The sequence below is a fragment of the Oncorhynchus tshawytscha genome, linkage group LG22 (genome assembly GCF_018296145.1).
Source record: "Oncorhynchus tshawytscha isolate Ot180627B linkage group LG22, Otsh_v2.0, whole genome shotgun sequence".
Lineage (NCBI taxonomy): Eukaryota > Metazoa > Chordata > Actinopteri > Salmoniformes > Salmonidae > Oncorhynchus > Oncorhynchus tshawytscha.
In genome coordinates, this window is record NC_056450.1 from 20,603,460 (window position 1) to 20,624,794 (window position 21,335).

The 21,335-nt window shown below is 44.8% G+C and overlaps 1 protein-coding gene across 1 annotated transcript in view; it reads right to left on the reverse strand.

Annotated features, from left to right (window-relative positions):
- epha2b (eph receptor A2 b) overlaps window positions 1–12,056 on the reverse strand; it is a 31,859-nt gene extending 19,803 nt beyond the window's left edge. The window contains exons 1-3 of the mRNA XM_024384547.2: window positions 11,871–12,056; window positions 11,030–11,109; window positions 9,217–9,868 (exon numbers count right to left, since the gene is read on the reverse strand). Coding sequence (XP_024240315.1) covers window positions 9,217–9,868; window positions 11,030–11,109; window positions 11,871–11,952 — 814 coding nt within the window. The 5' untranslated portion in view covers window positions 11,953–12,056. The remainder of the gene's footprint in view (window positions 1–9,216; window positions 9,869–11,029; window positions 11,110–11,870) is intronic.
- Between the last annotated feature and the right edge of the window lie 9,279 nt (window positions 12,057–21,335).

Below are 21,335 nucleotides of genomic sequence, written 5' to 3' on the forward strand. Positions count from 1 at the left end.
CGCTCTAAACTAATACAACTAGTCGTCCCACATTCCAGGACAGTATGTCAGCCATCAATACTTCACAAGGAGAGAAAACAGAGAGCAAGACAGAATCAAGTGGGAAAAGGCAGAAAGAGATAGAAAATGAAAAACTGAGCGGAACCATTGTGCATAATTCAGCCGTATTTTAAAAAGACCCCTGTGCAGATATGAAACCGTATCGCTTAGATTAGATGTCTGCTGATTTCACACGTGGGAGAATATAGTGGGAGAGCTGCAGGTAAGCTCCAGCTGTGCACCAACAGTAGGGGAATCAGAGTAAGACGTTGTGAAATCTCTGAGGGTCTCATGGAGGAAAGTGAAAATGAGAAGGCCACCCTTAAAACGCTCCAAAAACATTCCAATGGCTGCTGGTCATGTCCTTGCTATATCCCCTTACATTATCACACACACTTGGAGAGAATCTGACTTCAGTGGAAGGATTACTGTTCTCTTCACCTCACACACATTACTTTCGTTCATCTATTTCCAGATCCTGCGGTACGGAGCTGTGTCCCAATAATCTCAAATAGCAGCTCTTCCTTAGCCAGCTCTCTTTACCTAGGTTGACTTCATTGCTTTATCAGACATGAAGTCTGAGGCCCTAATTTAAGACAGATGGATAGATGAATGATATCATGTAGATGGATGATATGTTTGATGTGAGCAACTGTATGCAAAGTAGGTACCAGGTAACAAGGTGTTAGAAAAAAGGACAGTTGGAGTGTGTGTGAACGAGAGAATGCTAAAATGAAAAAGAGATTACAGGCAATTGAGGAATGACCTGAGAAAGGTGAAATATGTCAAGAATAAATGACAGATGGTTTCAGTGTCTGCATCCAAAAGACGAACACAGGGACAAGTCAAGAAAGAAACAGATGTCTATTCTCAGACAAATATCAGCTTTGTTCAGTTGCCGCCTTAGTTGTGGTCAGGTTTGGCTGAAGTTTACTTGGAAATGGCAAGTAACCTCACACTTGCCTGAAAGAAACTGCCTGCGTTTCGTTTATTTCGAGGGTATTAACTCAAGTGACTGAGACATTCCCCTTCCTTTGCTCCATTCATCCTTTGTCTCGTAGGGGCCTCCAAGTTGCGGTCGAGCCATTTGTCAGCAATAGGAGGTGAACAAAGGATATACATTACAGCAAACATGGGCGGCAATGGTGCAATCTTTGTTTGACAGAAAATTCCTAGCATGAAAAGAATTCGGATTGTGACTGACGTCCTGCATGCAGCCTGCACGTTGCTCATTCTTTCATGTTACCCTTCTCTCTTTCTCTGCATTCTGTTTCTAGAACATTCACGAATACTCATTAACACCACCTTCAAGGCCAAAAAGAAATGGAGGGATAGAGAAACAGAAGCAGAGTAGATTGATAGAAAGACAGAGGGGTATCGAATCCTGCTGGAGACTTAAGAAGAAAAAGGGGGAGCGAGAGGAGAATTGCATTGAGTGGGCAAACAAAACAGCTGCTGTCTCAAACCCCAATTCATAGGCCTCTGCCTCCCCTCTCATAATCCCCAAATTCCTCTGTCCTCCCTGCTACTCCCTTCCACCCTCACCAAAGGTTTCCAGCTAACCCATTAGAATCTCCTTTCACTAGCAACACGCAGGCAGGAGAATGCCAGGCCATTAAACTCCAGAGTGGGGAAGAAGGAAAAAAAACACTTGTTGCAAATAGTAGAAATGCCACATGGCAACTGAATAGAGGGGAATATGCTCTTTTTGCACAGCAGCGTCAGGAAAAAAAAAAAAAAAAAAAAAAGTGGCTGAAATGCGTATGGTCAGGGCTGTGGTGAGATGGCCTTACACTAAGAGGCAGACTCTGTAATCAACAAGCAGTCCAGAATACACCACCCAACGGGAGGCCCATGGGCCTAGAATAGAGGTCTTCACGGTTTCAACAGACCCAAAATTCTGAGATCTGACCCGGGACCCAAGTGGGTCCGGGTACTAAATTCTGACGTTTGTCTCGGGTCTGGCTCAGGTCTGATATAATTGCCACTGGTCTCTGGATATGCACCCCTTTCTCCCCAAGCCGGGTGAATGGGAGAGGAGTAGATTCACACCGACGGATGTGCTACATTACTAGGACTGTGTGCCGATGCTGAAAAATTGTGTGCTGCTGTTCTAGAAATGCTTCATTTGATTTACCGACGGGACCCGATTGGACCGTTAGTGTTTGTGTGATGAGAACTGCGCAAGCTTGTTCTCTGTCTCAGCCAACTGCCACTCAATAAAATGTATAGCTTATGTCCAGCTGAAACTGGTTCTGGCTGCTCGCATCACGTGCCTGCTGCTGAGGAGAGCGAGTGAAAGGAGCCTTGGCCCAGGCTGTTCAAGATGGGAGAATTTTTTCTTCGAAATAAAACCCCAAAAAGTTAGAGGAAAAAACTGTATTGTGAAAAGAAGCTGATAACAGAAATGTCTTTGGAGACAAGTTTTAGTGGACAAAGATGAGAACGTTAACTTTCATTTATATATTTCCGTATTTATTATCAATTGTTTGGTCATTATTATTATTAAATTATTGGCCTATTAAATCATTTAAACCCTGTCTTTAAATATGACAGACAAAGGTGCCATTAATACAGGTAACGAGTGGAGGACAGAGGAGCCTCTTAAAGAAGAAGTTACAGGTCTGTGAGAGCCAGAAATCTTGCTTGTTTGTAGGTGACCAAATACTTATTTTCCACCATAATTTGCAAATAAATTCATTAAAAATCCTACAATGTGATTTTCTGGATTTTTTTTTCTCATTTTGTCTGTCATAGTTGAAGTGTACCTATGATGAAAATTACAGGCCTCTCTCATCTTTTTAAGTGGGAGAACTTGCACAATTGGTGGCTAACTAAATACTTTTTTGCCCCACTGTAGTTCAGGCCCATTTCCTTTACTGCTTTTCTCTAGAAAGGTCAGCATGTGTAAACTCACTCACAATTATAGGAAATGAATCCAAAGAATGTGATCAAGAGGTATCGGTGACCACCAGCTGATTTGTTTTTGAGGAGGAATAGGAACTGAAGAAGGGTCAAAGAATGTTCCTCTGAAAGTGAGAGAGTGGTTCGTCTTTGCTGTTGGACACAGGAAGCGCGAGGCTAACGCTGAGCTTCCTTCCTCCAGCAGCCAATCATAGTATGCGAGGGAAGAGGGCCACAGATAGAGTCCAGGGAAAAATTAGGGGAGAGAGCTGAAATGTTGTTGGTAAAGAACAGAAGAGGGAGTAAGACTTGAGGAAAACCCAGTGCATTTCTCAAGTAAATAAAAGTCTGTCAACCTCTAAGAGTCAGACAGCCGAGAAACCTAAGTGAGAATGCCTCCTTTTTTTGCCCTTTGGAATCCCCTGGGATGTAGGCCCTGTTTGTCATTTGAGAGGCCCTGTGCCTAAAGAGCCTGGGTGTTTGTTTATAGTGAGTGACTGGCGGGTCCTGGTGGATTCTGGGTGTTGAGTGGGCTGGTTTGTCAGTCAGAGTTAAGATGTATGAGATGGAGACGGGGATAAATGCACGGATGAATGGATGAATGGGTACACAGCTACCGGACAACAGAAAGCCCCCAAGCCCTTGAATAAAGTGGGGGTGCGCTAGAGGAGAGGTGCAAAACAAAAAGCCTAAGTCAAGTCCTGGGCTCTTTTGGTTTTAAAGCATAGGGTCATGTCTGCCCCAGGGTAGTAGTAAAATTGTCCTCGACTACAGGGAGTTGATGGCCTACTAAAACAAACACAGGAGAGAAGTGAGGGTAGGAGCGAGAGTGGGGAGGGAAGGAGCTAGAAAGGGGAAACCACAGCTTGTTTCACAGGGAGGGGGAGTAGACAAAAAAAGGGTATAAAAATAAAGCCCCAGAAAAGCAGCAATGTTGAGATCATTATCATGACTAATTGTAGATATCCAGGGAAAGTCAGCATCCATCAGATTTTGCAGGTATCGGCTATTTTGAAGCAGGTTTTACTTGCAATGTTTGTAATATGTGGTAGTTTCATATACCTTGGTTGAATGCACTTATTTAAGTTGCTCTGGAAAAGAGCATCTGCTAAAATGCATTTTCTGCTCCCCATTTTCCCATGTGATGTCACTAATGCCATGTTTACATGTGCAGGACAACTTGTCATAGGTGTATTAGGGGGTGGTTGAGTAGAACAAGGTGTGTATCTGATGGGGGAGGGGTAGTGGTAACATGAAGCCACAGATGGAGGAATGGGGGGGGGTTAAGGTGTGTAGGGACATTAGTCAAAAGGATAAGCTGACCGATGGAGCAGCTGTAAGTGAATTACATCCGTTTTACAATTCCACTTAGGCTTTCATCTGGTTGTCAACAAACACAATAAATTCCCTAATACCTTTTTCTTCACACTCCTCTTCCCTTGTGCTGCTCACAGAGAACAGGGGACGTGAGAGGATTGCAAATGGCAATGAGAGAGGGGTACAAACAGTGAGAAAGCAGAAATGCATGCATTAAAACAATCATCACACAAACCAACAAATAGGTCCAACACAAAATAGATGTCATGGTCTGATTAAATAATATTCTTCTTTCCTTTCTATTCATGTCCTGTCCTTCGACTACACTGCCCAACAAAAGCCACCACAGTCATCTAGGACACACTTCCTTTGCCTTTCCTAAAAGTCAAGGCCAGACATCCAGGTGGCCACGCAAGCTGGATTCCAACATGTCTGCTTCCTGTTAAGAGGCCAAATTAATGAACCAATAAACAAAATGACTTATCAGTGGGCCGCAAAAACCAAAGGAGTGAAAGGGGGGGACTGACTGCAGCGCAACAATGGAAAGCCCTGAGCCAACAGGTTGGAGAGTGGTTGAGGATTAGGTGGCGTCCGGTTTCCGTTGGAGCCTGTCCTGTCCGGTGGGGGGACGGAAAGTGCTGAGCTCACACCGGCAGCACAATACACAAATCTCCACAGCCCAACCACGTTGCACAGGAATGCCATACAGAGGAAATATGCACCAAAAACATGCCCCGGAATACCTTTTCAGTAAAGTACCAACATAGGGGGAAATGGCGCTACATGCCACCTAGTTGTAATTGTATGCCTGGATACTGTTAGAATAAAATGGCACAAATGTCTTTGTATGAGAACACAGACACCAAAAGGTTTATTGCTCTGTGTTTTGTTCAAGTTACTCTGCTGTTGCACTGTCAGTCATACCAGAAAGTAGGAATCTCTTTGGTCTACATATGCCCAGAGAAGAGCCATCTTTGCTCATCCTCATGACTAGCGAATGCTATTATGCCATATTAAATGCTTACTATGAGTTTCTAACCATAACCCTTACTTACTTATGAAATGTATGTCTGGATCAGAAAAGTAATAGGATTTGACATACAACATTGCAACCACAACATACAGGCCTATTGAATGAATTCTAAAGCAAAAGGCTAAACTTGCTAAATCAATTCAAAAATCAGTAAAACATTTTGAAATGCACAATTTAGATAAATATTGGCCACTACTCAGTTTCCTGTCATCTCTTATAGATTTCATTGAATTATAATGGGCACAAAATTCAACATGATAGTGTCGAGAGGCAATTTACTCAGTCCCTCCATTTTCTAGCCCACGCTCTGAACCTCCATGTGAGAGGTCAACATCAACTTGGCACAAGATCACAGAATCACATTAAAAGTAATCGCAGCCAATCTCCCAAAACTTCCCCATTCCCCATTTCCAAAGGGTAAGAAAGAAATGTGCTTTGATATGAGCATGCTGAAAGTGCAAAACTAGTCTGATAAGAAGATCCTTAATGATTTATTGGACTATGAACACAATGTGATCATAGGCCTAGTAAATCCACAGTATCCATAATGATGACTTAAGCTATGGATCGCAAGGAGGGACATAAAGTGTATGTAACACTGTAGGTGTATGCAACCAATCTGATCAGGAACGAAATGTCACAACAAACCAGTCTGAGAGAGGTTCCCAGGGAGGTTTCCTTCCTTGGCTCCAGCAACAGAGACTGCACTGCTGATATGATGTTGCACCAAAATAACAATTGTGCTGGTCTTCTTCATAATGACTCTCCGGGGAGTAAACTGGGGTGAATCCTCTCATTTTGTCACGTATTCACTGAATCGTCTGTCATATATCAAGGCTGTAATCCCAATAAACATATTCAGAACATTAAAATATTTCAGTTCGCATTTTATCAGGATTATAGGTTTATGTTTCTGGGTCAATATGTGAAGAATGGCAACAATTTTTTGCTGCATGTAAGTGTATCCACCCAAAACTGTGGGATCCATATAGGGAATACTGTTCAAATGTAAGGTCTGCTTATCGTTTTAAGAGACAGTTGTCAAATAAGCAAAAATACTTATTTATTTACTAGTATACACAGAACAGAGCAAAGTCTAAATAGTCAGTCACATATGGGTCGTGTGAAACGGGATGTTGCGATTCAAAGTGTCACATTCAGGTCCTGCACACTGGCCAACCATAATAAAACCATAATTCAGAGAGAAATAGAAAAACAAGGAATGTGGTCATCTTGTAGCTGGTTACAATAAAAACTCAGTAATGATGTTGCTTATGATCATAAACTCACAGGAGAGTTTCAAAATGGAGATGTGAAAAGAGGGGGGGTGGTAGAGCCTGGGAGCAATAAAATATATGTAGAGAGAGCGAATGAATGAGGGGGAAAGAAAGAAAAAACAACAGAAGGAGCTAAATAAATATGGAGGCAGGATTTCACATTACATTTAGAGCATTCATCTTAAGATGGCTAGGTGAGAGAACCACATATCACAGTTGTAGTAGGTAAACTTTTCCTCAAAGTAGCTATTAGCAAAGTCAGTGCTAGTAGGAACAGACAAGGGAATAAGAATGACTGAGACGTCTTATTTAAGATACTCTTCTCTTATCAGGAAGACAAAGATGCAGGCAGTACCAGTAGTTACTGCACATAAAACACACACCCAAGTAATTTACTACCCACACAAATCACTCACCACATGGAAGGCACAGTCATTCAGCTTCAGTGTCACCGACAGTTTAACTTGACATCACTTTAGGGGGGAGGAAAACTAGGCCTAGATTACTGGAAAAGGGAACTCCTCCTTTGGGAGAAAATAACCTTACCAGAACTCATTTACTGGTTCTATCAGGATTTTTCCTACAGAAAGTATTCTAAAAAAAGAACCCAACATTGACTGAGTGTAAACACGAGCATTTGGAAACTGAGTGTGCGTCCCAATTCACAATATAGTGCTCTACTTTTGACCATAGGGTGCAATTTGGAACGCATATAGTTGGTCCTAAGTCATATTTGCCCAGCTCCGGGATGAGTGTGCACACGGCTTTACTGTGGGTGACAGGGTGTGGGCATGGACAGCTCGACACAATCCAAGGAGCAGCTGGGCCAGATGTTTATCTTTCTGTGGTAACACAAGGTATGTGTACTTTGTGCCAGCGAAGATTGTGTAAGGAAGGGCGTTCTTTTTAAAGGAGGAAAACTGTGTCAATGTCAACAGTGAGTCAACTGGAACACACAGCATGGGGGAAAGGGGGGGGGTACGTGCATGCGCGCGTGTGTGTGTATGCATACGTAGGCTTGCTTGCGTGTTTGTATGTGTGTGTGTGTACTGCATTCATGGTTGCATCCATGATTTTTTTCAACTTAAAATGCCAAGCTCATTCAACTTACACTGTAGCTGTCTGTATTCAACCTCCCATGGAATTAATATATCCATCTGATGCTATCCACTCCCTTTCTCAATCCATCACTTCAATTCATTGTCCTGTAAGATGGAGTACACTCCAAATGGCATTCTATTCCCCATGTATAGGGCTGTGGTCAAAGTAGTGCACTATATTAGATATGGTGCCATTTGGGATGCATTGCAGGAGTTCTCCCTAAGGAATTCCTCAGACCTGCAGTAATCTGGGAGGTTCCTCAGTAAATGGAAGAGGAATGCAGTGGAGAAGAAGGGGAGGACGAGGGGAGCCAGTGCCTACAGCTCAACACTGCACCTCACTGTTCTACCTTTACATTCCATTCCTGACATTTTTATCACAACCTTCCTCAGTCTCTGTGTGTGAGTGTTTCTCACTCACCCACCCCACTATCCTTTCATCTAAAACTATGCCCTGACAGAAATAAAATGACAGGAAATATCCATTACCAATGGAGGGGAAGCTAAGAAAATGTGTGTGTGTGTTCCAAAATCAGTGGTGCAGTAACATGCCTCGTGTTCAGGTGATGATAGTTTTGTGGTGCTCTATCAGAGAACAGCTCCCAACAGGCCTGAGCATGCAAACACTCTCTCACACACCCTGCTGCAGTACCACACAAAGCCCTCAAATGTTGAAACCTCGTCTCTCACAGCAGCTCTGAGATAGAGTGAAAAGTGGAATGTGAATTAGAGAGTGAAGAACAGAGAGAGAGAGCATGCCCAATGGCTTAAGGAATGCATATTTCTCTGATGCATGTAACCAACAAAGTCAGAGACAACCATGGGGGGGTTGTTTTCTCTCCTCCTCCTCATCATCCTCCCTTGCCACCTAGAAGAAGTAAATTCATCACCAGTATAGTCTCCGAGTTTGACTTGGGAACCTCCCATCTTTGATCAACATCTGTCATTTAGTCAGGACTCAGAAGAATGTAGACTAGAGGGCCTCTGATGAGGACTTGAATGCAACATGGTTGCAATGTAACTACAAAGCCCAGGGGTTGAGTGACGGTAAGGGGTTGAGTGACGGTAATACTACCTATGAGTATCTTAGAATAGAGAATGAATGACAAATTAGTAGGATACTAGCTTACGCTAGTAGGATACTAGCTTACGAGGGCCAGAGGTCCTGATATGCATGGCTATTACCAAAACTGAGCACCTCACAAACCCGTTTCAGTTAAGAGGAAAATGTCTGACTTAAAAGTTTAATAAAAAGTACTTTTATCTTGATACATTTGATATCACATGCATGGCCTAAGAGTAGCTGAATTTTGTTACAATGTTTCTACATTGTAGTTTGGGTTCAAGGTCAGGGATAATGTAGTGACATGCATGTTTTATAACACAAATGGTAAACACCTTCTGCTAAATATCTCTATGAGACTCACGTCAGCTCACACACGCACGTACGGGCAAACACAGCATTAGAGTCCATGATGCTAGAGGCCAGCTCTCAGAATGCCCAGCTGTCAGTGAGCCAAGAGAACACAGGAACATTATATCTTACCTCGACATGTGTCGTTGACGGCCTCGTAGCCGGGCTTGCATTGGCACTGTCCAACAGGCACCACCCACTCTCCGTCCATCGTGCAGTAGATGCGGGGAGACTCCTCACTCACCGCGTTCTCCACGCAGGCCCCCGCTACTTCCCTCAGGGCCTGGTTCACCCCCCCACCCGCCACTGTCTCAGGGAAGGCTGCGAGGCTCTTGATGGTGGCCGGGCAGGTCTTGTAGTAGACCCTGACAGAGAGCAGTGCCATGCAGGCCCCAATGTCCTGGAAGGCCAGGTAGAAGCCTTTCCTGCTGAGGCTCTCCACCACCCGCGTCTCTCTGTTGATGCGCAGCTCGTTGCGGCTGGTGATCTCGTCCGGCGCGATGGTGGCCACCTTCTTGAACTGGCCCTTGCGGAAGCTGGTGCCGATGTCGGCGTCCGACTCAGAGGAGAACAGGTTGAAGGTCTCCTTGCAGGTGAGCGACGAGCCATCGAATGAGTTGCAGTCACGCACAATGAACTGCAGCTCCACAAAGACGCGAGAGGCTGACGGGCGGCGCTGGATGAAGGTGGTGCGCAGCCAGTTGTCCTGCTCATGCTCACCCACATTACACACAGAGTAGGTGTACAACTGGGAGCCATTCAGACTCCTCTGGACCACCTCCCACTGAAACACACAGATAGACCATCAGGACTCCAGTCATATACTGACTCTGGCGATACATGACTAAGAGTGGGCTGGAAAAAAGTTAAAATGTTCAATGCTTATGGGGGGTGCCCAACTGCCCATGTTGACATCTTAAATGCTAATGGTGTGCCTTAATTTGTTATACGAGTTCCAAGACCCCCGGCACTCCTGTCATTTGAACCCTGGAGACAAAGGGAAAGCGTGTGAGAGAGTGAGGGAGACCCCAAAGGAACATATTAAGATATAAGAGTTGCGAGAAAAGACAAGGCCTTAGCAAAGGATTGAAGCCAGCTGATTTTGACAATGCCATTGAAATAACACTGAGGTCTGTCAAGATCTTATTCAACATATGTTGATCCACGCAACCAACTCTTGCTGTCACAGAAGTTAGACATTTTAGTGAGAAGTCTTCAACGTTCAGCTTAATAGTAGCTGCTGAAATCCATGTGTCCACACAGGGGTTCTCTCTGCATGTTACCACTGCTATTAATTAAAGGAATGTGCTTTGTTGGCTGACTGTGTGGCATCACATGAACGGGAGCATGCAACAGGAGAGAGAGCGCCTCCATAACACTACTGAACAAGGGAGAGTCAAAAGTGAATGACCACTCAAATGTAAATGAAACAAAATGGGACCCAAGCACACATACTACACAAAAGCACACGATAGCAAAAAACAATAATCTGTTGTGTTTTACTGTGACGAAAGACAACATTTTCTTCTTATGAGAAAATGATAGCCATCTTAACTCACTACATCTACATTTCCCAAAAAGCACTATATGCTCCAAACTTTAGGTCAATTGCACCCTTACATACAATTCTGAAATGAGGGACTTAAAACCACAAGTATTCTCTACCACACTTGCTATAGCTACCATTCTCTCCCTTGGAATACTCCTGACATGCTGCCATCTAAAACCCAACCCCCACTAGAATAATGTGACCCTTTCACATATTCAACTTGAACATTACACTTTTAGTAATGTTTATACATGAGCACCAAGTTATAGCACCCAGAAAAGTAGATGTGTGAAGGTAAGAAAGTCAGACATGGCATATTATGTGCTACCCCATCCATACTTACCCAAAGAGAAAAGCACAGAGACAGGGCAATGGAAAGAATGGATGGATACTGACCCCTTGCTTGGATCCTTGTTCATAGGGCCAGGTCAGCCAGCCTAGCTCACTCCCTGATGCCCTCATATCCAACAGCACCTCTGCAGAGGGGAAAATTCAATCAAATATATGTCTTAACCTACTAAAATGTGATTGACTTACCACAGAAAGCTGGGACATGTACATTTTGAAGTTAATACCTAATAGAAAGAAGCAAATTATAATTTGAACTCTAATATCTTACCCCAAGAATAGTAATTGTCTAAATCCCGTACACTTCCTCAAGTGAGGCTCAAACATAGGCCTATGTTAGTGACTTTTACAATGGAAGCTTAGGGTGTAATCATTAACTTGAGATGGAATATCCTAACTTTCTCATCATTCAACTTTGCTGCGCAATAAGTGGTACCAGGCATAAATGTTCAGCCCAACCATGCTGATAATTATTCATTTTATATTGTTATATTTAATATATTCACAATATCTTACTGATCTAGAGACAATATAAAAGTTCAAAATACCAACAGGTAGTGGCACTCTATAACGTAGCAAGACTGCTCTCAACACACCCTCATCTCGATAAAGAGATCAGCATAGATCCCGAATCGAATACGGGCGAAACTTGATCTAATAAAGTATAAAGGATTGCATTAAAAACAGTTTCTGGTAAAAATCAACAAACTTAAAAACTTCTACAAGTTGCGACATTGTATCAATAGCCCATGTTCTTGCCCTGTGCTTTAAACATCCACTTCTTCGTGGTCCCACAACCTGAACAGAGCAGGATATACTTCTTGCAACAAGAACATTTTGATTTCAAATAGTTACCAAAGTTTGAAAAGTAGTCAAGACTTTCGCTTACCTTCTTTAGTTTGCAGTGTAATAAATATACCGTTTATTAATACATAGGAAAACAACAAGCGCTTAATTCCACGGGAATCCATTTGAGTGTGTTTTCTTCTTATTTCTAAGCTTGGTTGGGACCCTTCCACGCTCTCATCAGTTGCTCAACTGAACCGTGAGCTCGCGAAAGCCTCATTCACAAATGAGGACGTCACCAACTCTGCCTGTTAGAATGTAATCAATTCCATAAAGGAGGGGGTGTGGCAAAGAGGAAAGTGACATTGGCATTATGGTTTTGATGGCCTCAGCCATTTACCTTAGCGACAAGAGAAGCAGATATCAATACAATGTTGGCCTATTTACCTTTTTGTTATTCTTTTTTTTGTGTACAAAAATAAGAAGAGAGAATTCTGCATGAAACTCATGATACAAGTTTATCAATCACATTATTATCGTATTCATATAATCTCGAATCTGAAGCAAAGACAACTGAATCCATAGTCAAGAGAAATAAAATGGCAAATAATTGTACTAATTGGCTTTAGAATTTGAAATGCCATACTCTTGATGAATATAAGTGAAGTGATACATCTGTATTTTCAATGGGAAAGATAGAGAGGTGGGAGAATGGGGAGTAGGAGGGTGTGCTGGTATGAGTATGAACATAGTGAATTAAATAATCCATCACCTAGCAACTCTTTCGCAAATTAATTTGGGAGTCAACCCAGTCAACCTTCATTATTTGTAGTACAGTGTAACTATGTGATTTATGAATGCTTATCTGTATCTTGAAGTTTTCACTAAAAACCTCCTGAATATTTTGTCAAACTGTTAGATTTTCTTGGTAAATGTTTACCATTGATTGCGCTGTCTTCACAATAAATTATTACAATACAGTATGGCATTGATTTTGCATGGGTTACAACCGTGGGCCCAACTCTGTGGGAAAGATTGAGCTTCTCTCTGTTTCCCCGGCAGACTGGCCCCAGCCATGTGCGAATCCGACCTCCCCATCCGACCTCCCCTTACCCCGGGGCTCTGGTATTATAAAGCTCCTCTCACACCAGGGAGAATGCCTGGAGCCTTATGAAATGCCACATAAGAGTGATTCCTCATGAAACCCAGACAAAAAAGACAATGGTTTTGGGAATTTTCGCAAAATGTAATCCATGGAATAGTCCTTTGCAGGAAGGATTGTTGGCATATATTTAACATTTGTATCTAAAAGCATAATTAGAAAGAATTGATCAAAGTTAGCTTATTTATTTATTTAACCTTGATTTAACTAGGCGAGTCAGTTAAGGACAGATTCTTATTTACAATGACGGCCTAGGAACAGTGGGTTCTGTTAGCTGCCTTGTTCAGGGGCAGAACGGCAGATTTTTACCTTGTCAGCTCGGAGATTCAATCTAGCAACCTTTCGGTTACTGGCCCAACGCTCTAACCACTAGGCTACCTGCCAATGCTACAAATCTGTAGGGTATTGGGGGGTAATCAGACTACCAGATGAGGCTCTCACACATGCTCCCTTGGTCGGTCCACACTTTCTACTGCTGCTGCTGTGTGTTGTTGGGGCTGGGTAACAATGGGCCTGCTGTCCCCCAGTGAAGGGGGTTCAAGGGGGCTGACTTGGTTGGGAGAGCTGCCAAGCACAGGTGTAGTAACTCAACTCAGCAGCATCAGAGTGGGGGGGACAGCAGGCCGATTGTTACCCAGAAAGTGTGGACCGACCAAGAGAGCATGTGTGAGAGCCTCATCTGTTAGTCTGATTACCCCCCAATACCCTACAGATGATACCAAACACATGACACTGTTGATTTGGGCCTATGTTATACCTGTTTTGGGCTCTGTATACAGCACTGTTCTCCACTGCCTGTCAGATTTACAACTATTCGGTTCCTAAGTAGTCAAGATAAAAAAAATTATACAATGATACCAAAGTGCAAAGTGCTGAGCAAACTATCTGTGGGGTAGCTAAAGGCTGACAGAGTGAGTCGGGATTGAACACTATCATCCCAGCAATATACTATACACTATTCAGAAAGATCCCACTTGAAAAAATACTACAGTGTACTGTATACTATGGTAGGAATACTGTAGTATTCACTGCAGTGTTGTTGCTGAATTTACTATAGTAGTGACTGTAGTATAATGTGGTATTTACAGAAATACAAAAAAATACTACAATACTATAAATGTTCCATAACCTGTAGGTAGGTAGGTAAGTAGGAAGGTAGATAGGTAAGTAAGTAAGTATGTAGGTCTGGGTTCTGAAAAGGGAGTTCAGAGCTTCTGCTCTTTTCTATAACCACAGGGAACACAATATATGGTCTATACTTGGCGTGTAGGTTTCTAACTTATGGGTGGCACAACTTGGGATTTGGAAGGGGAATGGGCAGGTTTTATGCAAATTACATACTGTAGTATTTACTAGAGTAAAATAAATGTTGTGTTTTTGCGGACATTTCTGTAGTACTTACTACAGTGCTGTTAAAAAAAGAAAGAATACTACAGTATTCTACAGTATACTACACAATTCTATACTGGGGGAGAAGAGACTGATCTAAGGTCAGTTTTGCGTTATGAAAGTCTGGGACTGGAAAACACTCATACTCTGAATAGAGAGGAAAGGATGGCATAGGTTTTTACAATCCAAATGTCAACAAACCCAATACATAGCAATCATTATTATACTGAAATACACTGTGTACAAAACATTGTGCTCTTTCCATGACATAGACTGACCAGGGTAATTCAGGTAGGAAAGCTACGATACCTTAATCTGTGTAGATGAAGGGGGACGAGATGGGTTAAAGAAGGATTTTGAAGCCTTGTGACAATTGAGACATGGATGGTGTGTGTGCCATTCAGAGGGTAAATGGGCAAGACAAAAATATTTAAGTGCCTTTGAATGGGGTATGGTAGTAGCTGCAAGGTTTGTGTCAAGAACTGCAACGCTGCTGGGCTTTTCATGCTCAAGAGTTTCCCATATATATCAAGAATGGTCCAATACCCAAAGCACATCCAGCCTTCTTGGCACAATGGGGGGAAGCATTGGAGTCAACATGGGCCAGCATCCCTGTGGAACGCTTTCAACACCTTGTAGAGTCCATGTCCTGACAAATATAGGCTGTTCTGGGGCAAAAGGGTGTGAAAATCAATATTAGGAAGGTGTTCTTAATGTTTTGTACACTAAGTGTATCTACACACCTGTAACAAGGAGCTCTCTCTCATATTCAAAGTTCTCTAATCTTGTGCGAGAATATGAGAATCATGACACAACAACAAAGTTATTCAGAAATCTCATCTAAATGAACTCCTCTTTGGAAATTACAGATCATCCATCCCCCTGGGCTGAAGTGAATAGGCGCTATATATTAATTCAGTCATTATCACAACATTCCGATGCCCTGAGCTGGAACACACTCATATTCGTTGCCTCCCTTTTTATTGGAGACACAGGTCACGCTAGAGAGGGTTAGTGAGAGCAGATGTTGTATTTGCTCACCCAAGTAGAATGAGCTGATCCTGAGGCCATGCGTACCTCCTCGATATCAAATGACACTACTGGGGTCAGAATACATTCAAGACAATGCCTTGAAGGAAGTGCACTGGAGAAAGTGCATCCAGAATGTGTGAGATGGACCCCCGAGGGCTTAGGGCGGAAGAGAGGCATGAGGGGTGCCCATTGATAGCCACCTGTTGATTCTGTTCCAAATGACCTAAACTTTTTTAGATTACTCGATCAGGTCTATGTGTGTGTTTGTGTGTGTGTCTGTGTCTGTGTGACAGAGAGAGAGCGAGAGAGAGCAAGAGAGAGGGAATGAGGAAGAGAAAGATAAACATAAACATAAAGAAATAATTAAAAGAAAGTGAGAGAGATGTAGTAGAGAAGGGCCAGGTTCTTCAGGGGGTTTCCAGGCAAAATGGTTGACGATGCTGATCAGTGATGTCATGCTGTTAGGCAGCACCTGTTCTTGTAGTTGCCCCTGCAGACCTATGGTGGTCTGCGGTTTGCTGAGGTAGGCATGTGAAGCATGTCTGACCCTCCTCCATATGTTACCGGCCCCCACTTCCTGGCAAAGAAGGGGGGTTGTGCCAATGAAAGTGTTAGGACAACTATATAAAGTGTGTGTGTATGCCTGTGTGTGTGCATACATACACGCAAGACTGTTACCAAAAGTAAGAATTTCACAAAGTGTTGATAGTTGTTGTTGTGTAGGAATGTGGTACTTTTGCTCACCAGCAATTTGCCTTAAGTAGACCAGGAGAAGCAGGGTTGGTAAAAAGGTAGCTTCATAAATCAGGCTTACATTGTTACTTGGAAAGATGATTAAACAATCACTGCTCAGAGGGAAAATATTTCAGAGCCTTTTTGATTGAGATAAGTGGTGTTCTTTTACAGTAGGCCTTTCAACAATATCATCTAATCATCTCATCATAACAAAGGCTTGTGTACTGTACTGTATATAATAGTTGCAGTGCCAAATAAGGCTATAGTTACCCAGGAGGATGTAGGGAGTGTGTGTGGCTAGAACCTGCATATGAGTAGATATCAATTAGTGTCCCTGTTTACAGACACACGGGTGGTGCCATACAGCTGTCATCTTCTTGGTCACCAGGGGAGGTGGTTGTAAAGCAGTGATGTTTCCCTTAACACACCAGCCAACACACACACATGCACAGACACATGCACAAAAAGACACACACACACATTCACTTTCTCATGCTGCTCTGCGGGTGAAAACAGAGAGTAGATTTCAACAATTAGGTGACCAAATACAGCCGTAACCTCCAGTGAGGCAAGTGTGGGAGAAAGGGGAGCGAGCATACAAACAGGTGTTGCCCAGCCATATGAGTGCTAAGCTAAGGGTCAATGGGACTTAGATAGTTATACAGTGCTGGGGGAACAAAGTAGTGTGTATGACAGCTGCCTGTGGAATGGCAGCTCATATCAACGCTTGTCACTCCTCCAGCATGTCTCAGAAAGCTTGTTCCTGCTTGTCTGCTCTCTTTCAACAGCTCCCAGTTCCAAACCACAGAGAAACCTATATTTTCTCCAGGACAAGACAGAATTCTGAAAGTCTGTGAAACGGTTGGCATGTAAAGTGTGTCCTTCTGAGACAGCAGTGATTCAGTGAAAGCACGTGAAGAGAAACAGTTATGTAACACGTGATTGTTGGATTAAGCAAGCATGGAGTCCAAAGATCTTAGTCTGGACACTGTGCCCCAGTGCATTTTGCAAGGTGTAAATCACATATTTATGTAAAAATCGGACAACAATACCAGACAATGATAATTGTCTCAACCACGGTCATACCACAGTGTACTTACTGCAAATCAGAATGGGAGCGCTTTGAGGGATAGAATTGGTTTTGTGAAATAACATCAATAATATTTCATGATTACATCTACAGTTATTGTCACGCCCTGGCCTTAGTATTTTGTGTTTTCTTTATTATTTTGGTCAGGCCAGGGTGTGACATGGGTGATTTATGTGTCTTGTCTTGTCTAGGTGTTTATTAGATTTATGGGGTTGTGTTTAGTAGAGTTGTCTAGGAAAGTCTATGGTTGCCTAGAGTGGTTCTCAATCAGAGGCAGGTGTTTATCGTTGTCTCTGATTGGGAACCATATTTAGGCAGCCATATTCTTTGGGTATTTCGTGGGTGATTGTTTCCTGTCTCTGTGTTTTGCACCAGTTAGGACTGTTTCGGTTTTTCACGTTTTCTTGTTTTGTTTTGTATTGTATGTTGTTCACGTTATCATCTTTATTAAAGATGTTCAACCATAACCACGCTGCATTTTGGTCCTCCTCTCTTTCACCAGAAGAAAACCGTAACAGAATCACCCACCACAACAGGACCAAGCAGCGTGGTGACAGGCAGCGGCAGCAGGAGGAGCGCAAAGAGAAATGGACATGGGATGATGTGTTGGACGGCAAGGGTTACTACACTTGGGAGGAGATCCTGGCTGGAAGAGATCGCCTCCCATGGGAACAGGTGGAGGCACTTAGGAGAGCAGAGGCAGTCGGAGAGAGGAGCCGGCGATACGAGGGAACACGGTTGGCAAGGAAGCCCGAGAGTCAGCCCCAAACATTTCTTGGGGGGTGGCACACAGGGAGTATGGCGAGTAGGCATCGAGCCAAATGCCATGAAGCCGGCTCTACGCATCTGGTCTCCAGTGCATCTCCTTGGGCCGGCTTACATGGCACCAGCCTTGCGCACGGTTTCCCCGGTTCGCCTGCATAGCCCAATGCGGGCTATTCCACCTCACCGCACTGGCAGGGCGACCGGGAGCATTTCAACCTGGTAAGGTTGGGCAGGCTCGGTGCTCAAGAGCTCCAGTGCACCTGCACGGTCCGGTCTATCCAGTACCACCTCCACGCACCAGCCCTCCGATGGCAGCTCCCCGCACCAGGCTTCCTGTGCATGTCCTCGGCCCAGTACCACCAGTGCCAGCACCACGCACCAGGCCTACAGTGCGCCTCGCCTGTCCAGCGCTGTCAGAGCCTTCCTCCTCGCCAGCGCTGCCGGAGTCTCCCGTCTGTCATGAGCCGCCAGAGTCTCCCGTCTGTCATGAGCCGCCAGAGTCTCCCGTCTGCCATGAGCCGCCAGAGTCTCCCGTCTGCCATGAGCCGCCAGAGTCTCCCGTCTGTCATGAGCCGCCAGAGTCTCCCATCTGTCATGAGCCGCCAGAGTCTCCCGTCTGTCATGAGCCGCCAGGGTCTCCCGTCTGTCATGAGCCGCCAGGGTCTCCCGTCTGTCATGAGCCACCAGGGTCTCCCGTCTCTCATGAGCCGCCAGGGTCTCCCGTCTGTCATGAGCCGCCAGAGTCTCCCGTCTGTCATGAGCCGCCAGAGTCTCCCGTCTGTCATGAGCCGCCAGAGTCTCCCGTCTGTCATGAGCCGCCAGAGTCTCCCGTCTGTCATGAGCCGCCAGAGTCTCCAGAGTCAGCATGGAGCCGCCAGAGTCTCCAGTCAGCATGAGCCGCCAGAGTCTCAAATCAAAATCAAATCAAATGTATTTATATAGCCCTTCGTACATCAGCTGATATCTCAAAGTGCTGTACAGAAACCCAGCCTAAAACCCCAAACAGCAAGCAATGCAGGTGTAGAAGCACGGTGGCTAGGAAAAACTCCCTAGAAAGGCCAAAACCTAGGAAGAAACCTAGAGTGGAACCAGGCTATGTGGGGTGGCCAGTCCTCTTCTGGCTGTGCCGGGTGGAGATTATAACAGAACATGGCCAAGATGTTCAAATGTTCATAAATGACCAGCATGGTCGTATAATAATAAGGCAGAACAGTTGAAACTGGAGCAGCAGCACGGTCAGATGGACTTGGGACAGCAAGGAGTCATCATGTCAGGTAGTCCTGGGGCATGATCCTAGGGCTCAGGTCCTCCGAGAGAGAGAAAGAAAGAGAGAATTAGAGAGAGCATATGTGGGGTGGCCAGTCCTCTTCTGGCTGTGCCGGGTGGAGATTTTAACAGAACATGGCCAAGATGTTCAAATGTTCATAAATGACCAGCATGGTCGAATAATAATAAGGCAGAACAGTTGAAACTGGATCAGCAGCACGGCCAGGTGGACTGGGGACAGCAAGGAGTCATCATGTCAGGTAGTCCTGGGGCATGGTCCTAGGGCTCAGGTCCTCCGAGAGAGAGAAAGAAAGAGAGAAGGAGAGAATTAGAGAACGCACACTTAGATTCACACAGGACACCGAATAGGACAGGAGAAGTACTCCAGATATAACAAACTGACCCTAGCCCCCCGACACATAAACTACTGCAGCATAAATACTGGAGGCTGAGACAGGAGGGGTCAGGAGACACTGTGGCCCCATCCGAGGACACCCCCGGACAGGGCCAAACAGGAAGAATATAACCCCACCCACTGTGCCAAAGCACAGCCCCCACACCACTAGAGGGATATCTTCAACCACCAACTTACCATCCTGAGACAAGGCTGAGTATAACCCACAAAGATCTCTGCCATGGCACAACCCAAGGGGGGGCGCCAACTCAGACAGGATGACCACATCAGTGAATCAACCCACTCAGGTGACGCACCCCTTCCAGGGATGGCATGAGAGAGCCCCAGTAAGCCAGTGACTCAGCCCCTGTAATAGGGTTAGAGGCAGAGAATCCCAGTGGAAAGAGGGGAACCGGCCAGGCAGAGACAGCAAGGGAGACAGTCTCCAGTCAGCATGGAGCAGCCATAGTCGCCAGTCAGCCAGGATCCGCCAGTCAGCCAGGATCCACCAGAGCCGCCAGTCAGCCAGGATCCGCCAGATCCGCCAGTCAGCCAGGATCCTCCAGAACCACCAGTCAGCCAGGATCTGCCAGAGCCATCAACCTGCCTGAGCTTCCTCTCAGTCCTGAGCTTCCTCTCAGTCTTGAGCTTCTCCTCAGTCTTAGGCTTCCCCTCAGTCTTAGGCTTCCCCTCAGTCTTAGGCTTCCCCTCAGTCTTGAGCTTCCCCTCAGTCTTGAGCTTCCCCTCAGTCCCGAGCTTCCCCTCAGTCCCGAGCTTCCCCTCAGTCCCGAGCTGCCCCTCAGTCCAGTGGGGCCCTTTGTTAGGGTTACTAGGCCAAGGTCGGCGGCGAGGGTCGCCAATCTAAGGACGCTAAGGAGGTGGACAAAGACTAAGTTGGAGTGGGGTCCACGTCCCACGCCAGAGCCGCGGATAGACGCCCACCCAGAACCTCCCCTATGGGTTTAGGTGTGCGGCCGGGAATCCACACCTTTGGGGGGGGTACTGTCACGCCCTGGCCTTAGTATTTTGTGTTTTCTTTATTATTTTGGTCAGGCCAGGGTGTGACATGGGTGATTTATGTGTCTTGTCTTGTCTAGGGGTTTATTAGATTTATGGGGTTGTGTTTAGTAGAGTTGTCTGCCTAGAGTGGTTCTCAATCAGAGGCAGGTGTTTATCATTGTCTCTGATTGGGAACCATATTTAGGCAGCCATATTCTTTGGGTATTTTGTGGGTGATTGTTTCCTGTCTCTGTGTTTTGCACCAGTTAGGACTGTTTCGGTTTTTCACATGTATTGTATGTTGTTCACTTTATCACCTCATCAGGTCCTCCTCTCTTTCACCAGAAGAAAACCATAACAGTTAGGCAAGTTAGCCCTGGCGATATGTGGGAGTTTTTTTGTATCGTCCCCAATGCTAATTCAATGAATACCTGACGTTCTACAGTCAATTCCTTGCATCTTGTGATGTTGATATCAAAACTCACTTGACCTTTTAATGTGAGAAGAAAATCAAACTGTGCAAATTGTGTTTGCTGCCACAGTGGTCACCACACACTGCGACGCAGGCAGGAAAAGGGAACTTTTCAACCAGCATATCTGCAAAGTGGACCTAACAAACAAATACTGATGGCCTGAACAGTCCAGTAAATGTTTCTGTCCCTTCCTAACCCCTTCACTGCTACCCACCGCCACCCCAACAATTCTCTGAAGAGCCCTGCACTAAACCTTCATTGGG